General features: G+C 50.4%; 1 protein-coding gene across 2 annotated transcripts; it reads left to right on the top strand.

The window, feature by feature from the left end:
• The first annotated feature begins 769 nt into the window (after positions 1–769).
• On the top strand, positions 770–11,515 carry Ccnq (cyclin Q). 2 transcript variants are annotated; one of them, XM_027921739.2, is made up of 5 exons: positions 770–982; positions 3,489–3,672; positions 5,251–5,383; positions 7,208–7,435; positions 10,986–11,515. In XM_027921739.2, the coding sequence occupies exons 1-5, from the start codon at positions 865–867 to the stop codon at positions 11,073–11,075; spliced, it is 753 nt and encodes a 250-aa protein (XP_027777540.1). In that variant the 5' UTR covers positions 770–864; the 3' UTR covers positions 11,076–11,515. The 2 variants fall into 2 exon arrangements, with proteins under 2 accessions (XP_027777540.1, XP_027777541.1); XM_027921740.2 differs by having other exon boundaries at positions 771–982; positions 11,046–11,515.
• Positions 11,516–13,047: the final 1,532 nt, after the last annotated feature.

Below are 13,047 nucleotides of genomic sequence, written 5' to 3'. Positions count from 1 at the left end.
GAGTTTGATAGTCAACATCCTTTCAATATTTATTAAGCTACTGTGTGCCAGGCTTGAAAAGTGAGCAAAAACTACATTCCTAACAGATGCGTGGTGCCTGTTAGATCCAGACAAATGCTTCCTTTAGAAAAGGTCCTCCTCACATTTTGCGACAGTCTTTCCATCAGGTCTCATCTGCATGTTTGAACACTCTTGCAAATCTGGATTTGGGTTTTACAAACACTAACATCTCCCATTAGTGGCAGCTGCCTATTCAGACACTGATGCCTCAAAAGGCACGCTCATAAACGCCCTTAGCCGTGTTTGGCAGATGCTACAGCTCTCCCTGTCCTAAGCCATGCTGGGCCACTAGCCAGGGCGATGCCTTAGTCGGAATGCGGGGACTGGCCGCTAGGGTGTGTGGAGGTGCCCTCCTGCCCCAACCCTCATTCCATGACCTCGCTGAGTCCTCGCTGAGTAGCACGGTCGGTTGCCGCTCCCTGGGACAGAACTTGTGTCTCCCACAGGCAAAGCATGACTTTCCCAGGGGCGTGACTTGGACGCCTAAATCCGGCAAGTGGAGTGTGGAGGGGGTGTGTCTCCAGGGGGCGGGGCGTGCGCCTCCCCCCGACTGGTTGTACGGTGTCCGGAGGTGAGCAGGCGCGCAAGGAGGCCTCCAGGAGGTGTCGACCTCTGCGCCTGCGCCTGCGCTTGCGCACTTATCTGAATCGCCTTCCTTTGCGCAGCCGCGCTCACCTGAGGAGGCGTGCCGGGGCGGGGCCTACGGGGCGGGGCGGCCGCGCCCGCCGCGAGGACCCCCCCGGAGCCGGCCTCGGCGCGCCGGGGGCGCTTCTCCTTCCTCTGGGGGGTCGTGGGCGGGGCCTCATGGAAACCGTTCGCCCCGAGAGCTTCGAAGGAGGGGCAGTGGCGCCTGGGGCCCAGGGGCGGCCGGCGCCGGAGGCAAGGGTGCACTTCCGAGTAACGAGGTTCATCATGGAGGCAGGTAACCGCCGCCAGGGAAAGGGCAGTTCCTGCATGGACGGGGCATGGAAACCGGGGTTCGCGGAGCTGTACAATCACAGCGCCCAGCCTGCAGGCCGTTGCTTTGCAGAGAAAGCGCGGCTGGGCCAAGGGAAGAGGCCAGGCCTTGCCAGCGTGACCCGCCTTAGCGGACGCTGGGAGGTCTGCTCAGGACTGAGGGCCTCTGCCTTTCCGGTCTGCCATGTGTACCAGGCATTGAGATGCGAGGGAGGCGCTGGTATCCCCCTTGCACAGAAGAGCGCGCAGGCCCAAAGAGCGGATGTGGTTAGGGACTGGACTAGGCGGGGCCCGAGTCTGAGAGCCCACTACTCTGTAGTGTCCGGCACGCCTTCTGCCACGCCTTCCGCCACGCCTATCCCTGCATGCTAGAAGATTGGCACTTGGTCTCTAGGAGCCTTTTGCAGCATGCTTTTGGGCATCCACGATGCAGCTAGAGTTCTGAGTCTTGGCTAAATCTACCATAGTGCTGGGCAGCCAGCTTCCAGAGTGATGCAACTAAGCCACAGGGATTTCTATAGAAACACTTTTTCTCTTTCAGTAGTATCTTGTTAAGCTGGCTAACAATGATTTCCTTGACACTATGTGTACTTCTTGGAGCACAGGCTTGGGCACGTATGCTTTGAAGTCAGTGTGGTTCAGAGGGTCTGAGGAAATGGCCTCAGACCTGCTAATCCCAGTGATTTGTAAATTTACAAGAGTTGTAGAGTTTATTAAGGAAAGATGTGTTGCCCCCCTCCATCTGGCTACCTTCCATCTGCTCAGACGGTCAGGCTAGTAACACTACCTTATCTCGCATTTTCTGGCATGAGATCCCATGTAGGAATTATCTGATTTTTAGACCTTAACATACTCTTTAGGTGTTTTCGAAGGGCTGCTTTATAAGCATCGTATATACCATTGCCCTTTGTAGAAGCTACATACTGGTTCCCTGAAGATGTCCCTGTCCTAATCTCTGGGACATGTGAATGTCATATAGCAAAAGGGACTTTGCAGATGCAGTTAAGGACCTTAAGATGGGGAGATTATCCTAGATTATTGGGGGTGGGCCTATTTTCACTACATCTGTCCATACAAAAGAGAAGCAGTGGGGGTCACAGAGGAGAAGGCCATATAGCAACCAAAGCAGTGTTAGAAGATGCTGTGTCACTAGCTTTAAATATGGAGGAAGGGGCCAGGAGCCAAGGAATGTGGGAGGCCCCTAAAGCTAGAAAAGGCAAGGAAACAGATTCTTTCCTGTATCTTCTAGAAGGAACCAACCCTGATGACACCTTGACTTGCCCCCTAAGTCTCATTTTTAACTCTGATCTCCAGGATAGGGAGAGCATAAGTGTATGTTTTCTCAGCCACTGAAATTAGTGGTTATTTGTTACAGTATCCTTAGACAGTATCTGCCTTCTTAGATAGAGAATGCTGAGAGCAGTCTGATTATTTACTGGTTGCTCTCCACATCATCTGTTAACTTTCTCTTGTTAATCTAGTCATTGCAAATTGGTTTTGGTTTTGGGACCCAGCACATTAATTCCCTTTGGAACTGTTTAGAGGGTGAGAGGGGAGAGGCTAAGCCCTGACCCCTCCACTCCACTCCACTCCATCTGTGATTTTTTTTAATATTTATTTTTTAGGTGTAGATGGACACAACACAATGCCTTTATTTTTATGTGGTGCTGAGGATCGAACCCGGGTCCCGCCTGTGCTAGGCGAGTGCTCTACCGCTAAGCCACAATCCCAGCCCCTTCATCTGTGATTTTTGAGTTCTGCTCACTTCTCAATGAGTTGGACTCCTTCTCTGGGGCATGTCCATGGCCATAAATGTTGCTTTTTCTCTTCTCTGCCTGTGGTTGCTCTGATCAGCTTGCTTTTCTGACCATATCTGTGGACTAGGAAACCAGTGGTGAGAGTAATGTTTAACTATAACACTGGAATGTCTAGCATTTTTTGATGCCCCCCCCCCCAGGGCTTTTACCTCCTGTCTTCCTAACAGGATTTTTGTTAGGTGGGTTGTGGGGTGAGTAACCTCCAGCTCAGTGCCTGCTTGGGTGAAAACAGATACACAACAGTCCTTGGTCCTTTCCAAGCTTCTGTGCAGAAGCCCATATGCCAGTTGGTAACTGAGCAATAGTCAGAACCTTTGCTTATTGGGTTGGTCCTACCCACACTATTGGTTTGCAGACCATAGTGTGGGTAGGACCTGGGGCCTTGTCAGAAGTGCACAGTCTCAGAGCCCCAGTCTTCCTGAAGGGCATCTGCATTGCAGTCTCATCCCCAGCATCTTTGCTAACCTTCTGGAGTCTGAGAATTCTGGGTACCCAGCAAGAGACTGAGCAGCAAGGAGTGGCAAGGCTAATTGTTCTTGGTCTTCTCTGCTTAGGGTGTGCACCCTTAGGGCCTATTCCAGCAGCTCCCTCACTTGAGCAGTGTGTGAATGAGCATTGGACTGAAGGATTCTCCTGCCTGCTTTCTCTCTGTAGGTGTCAAGCTAGGGATGCAGTCCATTCCCATTGCCACTGCTTGTACCATATACCATAAGTTCTTCTGCGAGATCAACCTGGATGCCTATGACCCTTATCTGGTTGCCATGTCTTCCATTTATTTGGCTGGCAAAGTAGAGGAGCAACACCTGCGTACTCGGGACATCATCAACGTGTCCAACAGGTACTGGTGTCCTGGTTGAGGTGTTTGGGAGGGCTTCCTGCTGTTCACCTGGCAGGGGCAGAAAATGCTTTCTTGGGCCTGCTGCCCAGGTACCAGCTTTCAGGCTCAGAAGGAAGCAATTGAATGGCTTGACCCAGTGTCCGAAGCACTAGCTGCAAAGGCAGGAAGGAGCCTGGGGTCAGGAGCCCAGGGGCCTCTGGGAGGGAAGCTTGGCCACATTATGGGAAGCCTCAAAAGCTAACCAGGGTGGAGGTAGGTTGAGCAGAAGGAACTTGGAGAAGAATGTCAGAGAAGAGTTATCTGTTGTCCTGGACAGGACAGAGGGAGATGGCTGAGGGCAGAAGAGCATGGAAGAGAACCTTCTTGGTTAGATTGTGGGGCCCAGCAGGCCTGAGTGGCCTGGAGCGGGGGGATTATGGACCCAGCAGGGCAGTCATCATATTTAGGATATTTAGGTGGTGTAAGAACCTGAGTCCCAGGTGCCCAGGGGTCAAGGGGGAGGTGGGTTGCACAGCTGGGCCAAGCAGTTGTATTGCTGCTGGGAAGGACACGGGGGCCTATCCATTTAGGCTGCACCAAGGCCCCAGGGGGCTGGGTGGCCAGGAGACAGACATGAAATTTATGGAAAGTTACTGACTAGCTGTGCGTCATGGGCCTTTCCAGGAACTGTAATTAATTAGGAAGAAAACTATTTTGTTCTTTTTTTAATAAACAGGTAACGGAAAAAGCACTCCCTACCCCCTAAGCCTGACAGGTTCACGCTGTACAAGGAGAGACTAAGATAAAAACAGGCACGGAGTGAGAGAGTGCGGCTGGAGTCCACCCATAATTGCATGGCCCCCAGCAGGGAGGAGCAGTAGAAGGGGAAATTGTGTGGAGCCCTAATTAGATGTGGGCACAGGGGGCCCAGGGTTCTGCAGGGATCATGGAAAACGAGTGAGCAGTGAGGAAGGATGAGTCACTGGCAGAGAGTTCTGAGCATTTGAGTGTGAACTCTGTTCACGTACATCTTGGGGATCTTGCGTAGGTGGAAGCGTTGTGGACATACAGGGTGTAAATAAGGACAGAAAGATCTGGAAGAAAGGAAAAATAATCCAAGAAATATAAAAGTGAAATATGTTGCCTTTCAGAATACATGTTTCCTAGGCTGTTTATATGCATTCCTTGGGCTCTAAGAGCAAGCCTTGGGTGCTGTACCTTAGGTGAGGAAGAGTCTCCCCAACGCTATACTACCCAAGACTAGGCATGCTAAAGCTTCTGCTTCCTTTGGAGTCATTGCACAAACCCAGTCTTAGCTCTTGATAATCTTGCTGAATGATGGTGGATGGCCCATTGGACTAAAACTCGGAGCCAGCTTCTTTCCTCAATGCCTCCAGTTGCCATTGTGTACGCTAGATGTGTAGATAAAGAGTCATTTTATAAAAACAGAAATAAAGTGACCCCATGTTAATATACTGGAAGAAACTGTAGGTTATGCTTGGACATCATATGACTTCAGTGCTTGGAACACTGGAAGCTGCCCCATTGCTTGGGAAACATGTCTCTTGCCACTGTAAGCATTGCAATTCCTCCACACAGGTACTTTAACCCAAGCAGTGAGCCCTTGGAGCTGGACTCCCGCTTCTGGGAGCTCCGAGACAGTATTGTGCAGTGTGAGCTCCTCATGCTGAGAGTTTTGCGCTTCCAGGTCTCCTTCCAGCATCCACACAAGGTACGTGCATGCTGGGGAAACTGACAACTATTTCTAGAGACTGTGAGGACTTTGTTCCATTGCCTGAAAGCATGTTTCTTCTAATGTCTGAGGGTATAGCAAGCAAAGAGCAGAAGGGAACCAGAGCTTCTGATTCCACACGCAGCAGTGGCTCAACCAGCCTCCCTTACCCCAATCCTGGAATCTTCTGGGGCAGGTCTTATCTCAGCTGCCCCCTTTGTGCTTGCTCATCTGTGCCCACAGGCTGGGACTTGTGTGGCTCTCGGAAACCAAGTTTCACGGAAACCACTACCCATCTAGATGGAGTGCTCACTGAGCCTCTGAGAAGGGCTGGTTTTATAACCTGCCAAAGTCCCTTTTCCTGTGAGTTACTATAGCATCCAGCTCAGCTGTGCTTAGAAATCCATGAGGAAAGCCAAGTTGCTGAGTCCTAGTGGTACCCTTTTAACTTCTAGGGGCAACAGAAGTCTAACAGAAGACCATTACAAACAGCAGCACAGGGGAAGGCCCACTCTTAGGAGCACTTGGATGTGCCATTGTGGTACGTCAGCTCTCTGCGCAGGCTGCTGGAAGGATAGCCTGCAGAGAGTGGGGCTTAGGGCTCTATACTAAGACTTCTCTTCATTTTTAAATGGGATTTTTATTGATGTAATTATAAATTCCCATGCAGTTGTATGGAATAATCTAGAACAATCCCATGTGATCTTTGCCTAGCCACTCCAGTGGGACCCCTTCAGTGTCACAGCCAGGATGTTGATACTGATACAGTCTACTGGTTTTATGAATATTTAGTTCTGTATTATTTTATCACATGACCATTACAGTCCAAAACAACTCCATCCATACAAGGATCCTTTGGTGCCCTTTTAAAATTTCATGCTACCCTTTCACTCCCCTCCCTTGCCCTGGAAACCTATGGTCTTGGATTTTTACACAGTAGTTTTTTGTCATCAGAATACCTGATCAGCATCCCAGGGGAGGGTGAAAACTCTGCTGGCAGCTGTGGGGTGGGGTTGTCAAGGTGACAAGACTTGGGAACAGTGTTCTGGCCTGTGGCCCCTTCCTCTTCCTCTAGGCAGATGAGAATCTCAGTAATATAGGTCACCCCTCCAGGATGTGTCTGGGTCATATGTGTGCTCAAGCTGCCTAAGTGCTTGCCATGATCTTTATGCATTGCATGGGGTTTAGGCTGACCTCCCAACTGGGAGGTCATGGAGACATGGGAGTTGAGGCCAACACTACTTTATGGTCTTGACACAAACTGGAGAAATGCAGTCTCTAGTCTCTAATCCTCCTGAAAGCGGCAGCCTCCTGAGAGGCTGGGCACATAAAGTGCAGACTAGTCCTCTAGTCTGCAAGTAAAGGCACTGCTTGCTGGAGCACTGGGCCCCAGATGATTTCTCATGGTGGATCGAGCAGGGTCCTGGGATCTAGAGTGTTGCTGTGGGGATGGCATTCAAGAATGGCCTGAATAAGTTCCCCCAGAGCTATGTCTGGAGAAAGAGAGTGGCCAGGCATGTGGAGACAGGGGTGGGGGTGAGATGGTTCTAGAGCATGCCCAGTATATTCCAGCATGGTGGGAGGGTGGATTGGGAGATGAGGTCAGAGAGGGAAACAGTGCTTTGTGACCAGCAGAAGGCTTTGGGGCTTTTCCTAAATGACATGATGTCATTGGAAAGTTTAAGCAGTGAGGTGGAATGATTTGGAATGATTATGACTGCTTATGGAGAGAGGGTGAAGGGACCACAGTACAGCGATGAAGAGTTGGGTTATGGGGGGGCCGAAGCCCTAAAGGCAGACTGGCTGATGTCTGTGTCTTTACAGTACTTGCTCCACTACCTGATTTCCCTCAAGAACTGGCTGAATCGTTACAGCTGGCAACGGACCCCCATCTCCGTCACGGCCTGGGCCCTGCTGCGTGACAGCTACCACGGGGGACTGTGTCTGCGGTTTCGGGCTCAGCACCTAGCTGTGGCAGTGCTCTACCTGGCTCTGCAGGTCTATGGAGTCGAGGTACCTGCTGAGTCTGAGGCTGAGAAGCCATGGTGGCAGGTGAGGTAGCCACTCAGTGTGTTGAATTGTGCCCCCTTTTCAGAAGTCCTTCTAACTGGGCATTCACCCATTTTCTTTCTGTTAATTGTCCTTGATGAAAGACATGGGCCACTTGGAATTTTTTTTTTTTTTTTTTTTTTTGATACTGGGGATTGAACTCAGGGGCACTCGACCCCTGAGCCACATCCCCAGTCCTATTTTGTAGTCTCACTGAGTTGCTTAGTGCCTCGTTGTTGCTGAGGCTGGCTTTGAACCCACGATCCTCCTGCCTCAGCCTCCCGAGCTGCTGGGATTACAGGCATGTGCTGCTGCGCCCAGCCACTTGGTAATATTGAAGCTTAAAAATACTCTGTTATAATCATCTTCCCTTTGGCACTCTTGCCATTTGGTGATAGATCATTTGAATGAACATGGCCTTAGTTGCAGTCTTGGGCCAAACACACCCTTAAGATCATGTTGGGGTAAGAGCACCTGTGTGGACAGAAGTACTGCTTCACGTGTGGTCTTCTCGGGGAGTTTCACGTAACAGGGATATAGTGGCCTTGCTCCGTTGGAATCAGATGGCAGCAGATGGGGCTACCACTTCCTGGCCCTGCTCTCTGAGGACATCTGGTGGGCATGGTCATCCTGTCCCTTGACTGCTGGATCTGCAGTGCCCTCCCTTGCTTCCCATTGTGCTGGCCCTCCTCCATTTTGCTTTCTTTCTACTCTGTCTTCACTAGTTATAAACTTCACTTGATGTACCAGCACCACCTCCATATCTCATGCTCAGCCCTGCCAAGAGGAGTACTGGCTGCCGTGGCCCAGCACAGCCAGGAAGTAGCCCTATCACAAGGCTGTTTTCTGGGCATTGCACTCACCCAGTAATTGCTCAGCCTGGAAAGAAGTTGCCATTTTTGGGATGGCAGACACATGTTCACCCAGCTCTTCTTAAAAGTCTGTCACACTTGACTTCACCTTTTCTGGATGGCTCAGAGCTGCATACACCAGGAGCTTCCAGAATCCACACCACTTTGGGCTGGTGAAGTGTGAGTTGCCTTGGGATGAGCTGCTCCCGGTGAGGCCCCGGCTGCATGGGTGCATGGAAGCTCACATCTGATATTTGAAACACTTTTCCTCCTCATGTGCTCTTAGCTGCTACTTTTTTCCATGATTGCTTCTGTTACTTGTTGGCCATGGGTTCAGCACAAGAGCCTTCCCTATAGGAAGCCAGCCTGTACTGTGTGTGCCAAGGCTATGTGCCAACAAGATGAGTGGGGATGGCAGTAGGCTCAGAAATGCCTCAGGCTATCACACAATGTTGCTGAAAGTTCCATAGCCAGAGCCACACCCAGGCCATCCATGCTTAGGAAGTTGATGTCTCCCACAGGTGGAGTCAAGCCACTAGGTCTTCTTGGTTCCAGAGGCCAATAGTGTCTCACCACTGGACTTGGAGATGTGATCAGATGCTCTAGGGTTTGTCACCTACCCTTGACTGTTTTCTTAATTTGTGGTGACAAACACATAAGATAAAATGTACCATCTTCACTTTTTTTTTTTTTGAGGGGGTGGTGTACTAGGGATTGAACCCAGGGGCATGCTGCCACTGAACTATATTCCCGGTCCTTTTTATTTTATTTTTTGAGACAGGGTCTGTCTGAGTTGCTGAGGCCATCCTGGAACTTGCCATCCTCCTGCCTCAGCCTCCTGATTCTCTGTGATTACAGGCATGCTCCACCATGCCCAGCCCTTTGTCATTTTTAAATGCAGTTCAGTGATATTAATCACATTAACATAGCTGTGAAACTGTCACCACTAACCACCTCCAGAACTCTTTGATGCAAAAGGGAAAACCTGTCGCCGTTAAACAGTAACTCCTTGTTCCTTCTCTCCAGCCCCTGGCACACATCATTCTACTGTCTTTAGATTTGACTGCTCTAGGGATCTTCTATGTATGGAATTGTACAATATTTGTATTGTTGTGACTGGCTCATTTCACTGAGTATCATCAGGTCCTCAAAGATCATCCATGTTGAAGTATGTGTCAGGTTGGATAATATTCCATTGTAGGGATGGACCACATTGTATTTATCCATTCATCTACTGATGCATACTTGAGTAGCTTCCACATTTTGGCCTTGGATACTTTTTAATAGTCATCTGTCAGGAGTGCATGGGTAGCAGAGCCTAACAAGCAAGCCTGTATTTCTCAATACAGAACCCAGGGTGGCAGCTGTGCTTCCTAAGCCAGGGCCTGGAACATTTCCAGGTCACTGTCTCCCATCTGAGGTTGTAGGCCCTAGGATATGGAGGGGCCTACCTTTGGGGGTTTTGAAAAGTGTGGACTCAGGTCCAGTTTTTGCCTTGATTCAGCCTAAGGCCTTGACCTTCTTAGTATCTTGGTTCCCCAGTGCAGGATGACTGTGGCATCCTACCAGGTTGCTTTGCTTTTTAACTTCCCTTGCAGTCAGGGATCCCTCAGAGCACCCTCAGGCTTGATTTGCTGGGAGAGTATGCACTGAGTACTGTCACCCAGGAAGCTCACTTGGTCCCTTGTGTTTAGGATTTTTACTGGAGTTGGTCTTGGAGGAACCCTTGTGGCTGACCTGGGTGGTTCAGGCACCAGGCACCCCAAAGTCCATCTAGTTCCATGTGGCCCAAGGCCCCCACTTGCATCAAGGCATCAGCATAGATTACCTGGCTTGGGCCCTAAAACCCTGGTGAACCAGACGTGGTCATCAGGCAGGATGTTCAAGGGCCTTAAAGGTCATCCTCTAGGAGTCAGGCAGGACCCAGACTCAACTTTGAGATGTTCAGGCTTTGGGCTTGTAAGTTTGTTCTATACTGTATCTCCCCCTTAGTTTCGGCCCCTTAAGGATTATCCTCAGTCTTGGGAGCACTCCTGTGCATTCAATCTGGATGTCTGTTTTAGTTGTTCCTTAGGCTGGGGGTAGGGTCCAAGTTACTTAGTCTACTGTTTTTGGAAATAAGACTTCTACCCTTTCCTCTTGCCAACATCCTTGGAGACCCTTGATTTAAGAAAGACCCAGATAGGAGGGAGGAGCCTATGCTCTGGGCCCAGTTCTGTCTCCACCCCTGTGGGTGATCTCGGCCAAGTCCTTTATCATGCCCAGGTTGAATGATCTATAAGGCCTCTTCCATCTGGAATGTTCTTTGCTTTGTATAGTCTTTGATCAGCCTCAGTAGGCTGGAGCTTAACTGGTTGACTGGAGAGTCACCATGGTCTGTTTTTTTTTCCTTTTTTGTTTGGTTTTGGTATTGAGGACTGAACCCAGGGATGCACTATCACTGAACTTCATCTTGAGCCCTTTTATTTATTTTTAAACTTTTAAACAGAGTCTTGCTAAGTTGCCCAAGCTGTAATCCTGCCTCAGCCCATGGCGGCACTAGGAGAGCATGCGCTACTGTGCCTGGCAAGCCACCATCGTCTGGATAGCCAAGTCCCCATGTCCCCTGCCCTGACCGGGAAATGCCCTTCTGTGATAGTGGATGGTGCCTTGCTTAACACAGAGGGAGTCTAATTGGAGCCTGTTTTCCTTCTCCTTTCTAGGTGTTTAGTGACGACCTTACCAAGCCAATCATTGATAATATTGTGTCTGATCTCATTCAGATTTATACCATGGACACAGAGATCCCCTAAGGCCCTGGCCCAGGCCTGCCCAAAGAGAAGCCCAGGATGGTCGGCTGCCTGGGGACGGTGCCACCACGTCGCTGTGACGGCCGGTCCCCAGAGGACCAGCTGGGAGGACTGGTTGTGCTGCTGGAGATGGGCTGGTGAAGGCGATGACATGCTGCCGCTCTGACTGTCCCCAGCAGCCGCGGTCCAGATGATGCTGGGAAGTGCACCTCCAGCGGGCAGGCTGGGAGTGCACAATGTGCTGCTGCCCTGGGGTGGCTGCAGCTGCTTTTGTCCTTTGAGAGGACTCTTAACTGCAGTTGAGATGTGATATCACTGGCAGGAAAGTTGAAGAACAGATGAGACTGTACCCTATGGATTTTGTAAAGCCAGATTTATAGAAAGTATGAATGTGCAACATAGATGGAATTTTATTTTGTGTAATAAAAGATGATGCAAATCAACAGAGACCCTGTCTTTGCTCTGCACCTGTGCTGTCCTCAGGGTCTCATGGGGGTTGGCAGAAACTTGATTTTCCCTTGACATGCTCCCCAGATAGAGTGCCCCTTGTGCTCCAGGGTGCACTGGAACCCTGCAGCCTGGGAGGTGGCCCACTCGGGCTGAGAGCACAGCCCATCTTTGGGGAGGGTCACTGGTATTCAGGAAAACCAGACGTGATCCCAGTGTAGCGGGAAGTCCTAAGGTAATGTTTATATTGAGACAGCCAGTCAGAAGGGGAATCTGAAGAGATGCCAAGGCGTGGCACCCTGTGACTCCCCACTCAAGTCCTTTCTTCAGAAAGGCTAGCTTTTGGATTTGTGAGCAACCCGCCCGGCACTTGCTCCTTCAGTCCCCCATTGGGCTCTATGCATGTTGAGCACATGGTGGCTGCTTCCCCACATTTGCCAAGTTGTTACCATAGGGGAGTAGGATCTGGTACCCACAGGCCTCTGAGCCCTGGGAATGCCTGGAGTCATACATGGGGCTCCAGGTGAGAGCTTCCTGTTAGCTGGGCTGTACTCATCCCTGGTGGGAGGCAAAGGGAATGGTTGCATAGTAGTGGTAGGTCAGCCAAGGAACTTGCTTAGCTTTACAGAGTAACCATGTTATCTGTCCCCAGGGTAAGGAAGCTGAGCAAATGTCACAGCCCTCCCCAGTGGGCTGACCTGGCCTCTGTTTGAGACCAAGTGGTCATGCTACGATGTTTATCGAGCAGCTGCTGTGTACCGTCTCAGCTAAGAAAGCAGGCGAAACTCCTTGCCCATCTTTTAGTGTAGAAGAGGAAATTGCTAAGGAACAACTCTCCTGAGTGCTTTGGGGCACAGTGTAGTTGCTCACCACACAGGCTTTTGAGGCAATCTTTCTGGATTCTTCCAGATACAAATGTAGCCTCCTTTGTCACCAAGCCTTGTGCTGAGAGAGCCTCAAGAGGCATGTGGAGAGGGTGAGGCCTCTAACTTTCCTTCTGGGTGTGCTAACAATGATGAGCCTGACAGGAGTCCTGTACTTCTGTCAGAATGGAAGAAGATCCATCTGCCACCAATTTAGAGATGTACCATTGACTTGTTTGGGACGCACAGGCAGCTTTTCAGGTGAGCCAGAAAAGGGGGGAGGAGGTGTGCACACTGAAACCCACTGCCTCTGCTGGCTGCCCAGGACTCTGGCCAGGTGTCCTGGACAGTGACCTCCAAAGTTGCATCCTCATCCTCATCTCTCCTTTTCATTGCACCCTGGCTTCTTAAGATGCCGGGCTCTTTGCAGTTGGCTTCCTTTATTGCCCCTGCCCTTTGCCTTCATGTATTTTTTGTTTTTCCTCAGTCTTTAGACTTGGATGAGAGGTTGCTCCAGACGGGTCTGGTGGTACTTCCTCTGGGCTCTGCTGTCCCTAGAATACCCTTTTTCCACTGTGTAATTTCTGCAACTGTCCAGTGTGACTGGAGCCCCTGGAAGGTAGCAGCAGTAACCCAGACCCAGGGCTCAGGGCAGGGCTTCTGAG

Source organism: Marmota flaviventris, chromosome X (assembly GCF_047511675.1).
Source record: "Marmota flaviventris isolate mMarFla1 chromosome X, mMarFla1.hap1, whole genome shotgun sequence".
Classification (NCBI taxonomy): Eukaryota; Metazoa; Chordata; class Mammalia; order Rodentia; family Sciuridae; genus Marmota; species Marmota flaviventris.
The sequence above is the reverse complement of the archived record's forward strand: the minus strand, read 5'-3'. Positions and strand labels throughout refer to the sequence as shown.

Coding starts and splice junctions, on each gene's coding strand:
- Ccnq (XM_027921739.2), top strand. CDS start 865: ATGGAAACCGTTCGCCCCGAGAGCTTCGAAGGAGGGGCAGTGGCGCCT. Junction 3,673..5,250: donor ATCATCAACGTGTCCAACAG/GTACTGGTGTCC, acceptor TCCTCCACACAG/GTACTTTAACCCAAGCAGTG. Junction 5,384..7,207: donor CCTTCCAGCATCCACACAAG/GTACGTGCATGC, acceptor GTGTCTTTACAG/TACTTGCTCCACTACCTGAT.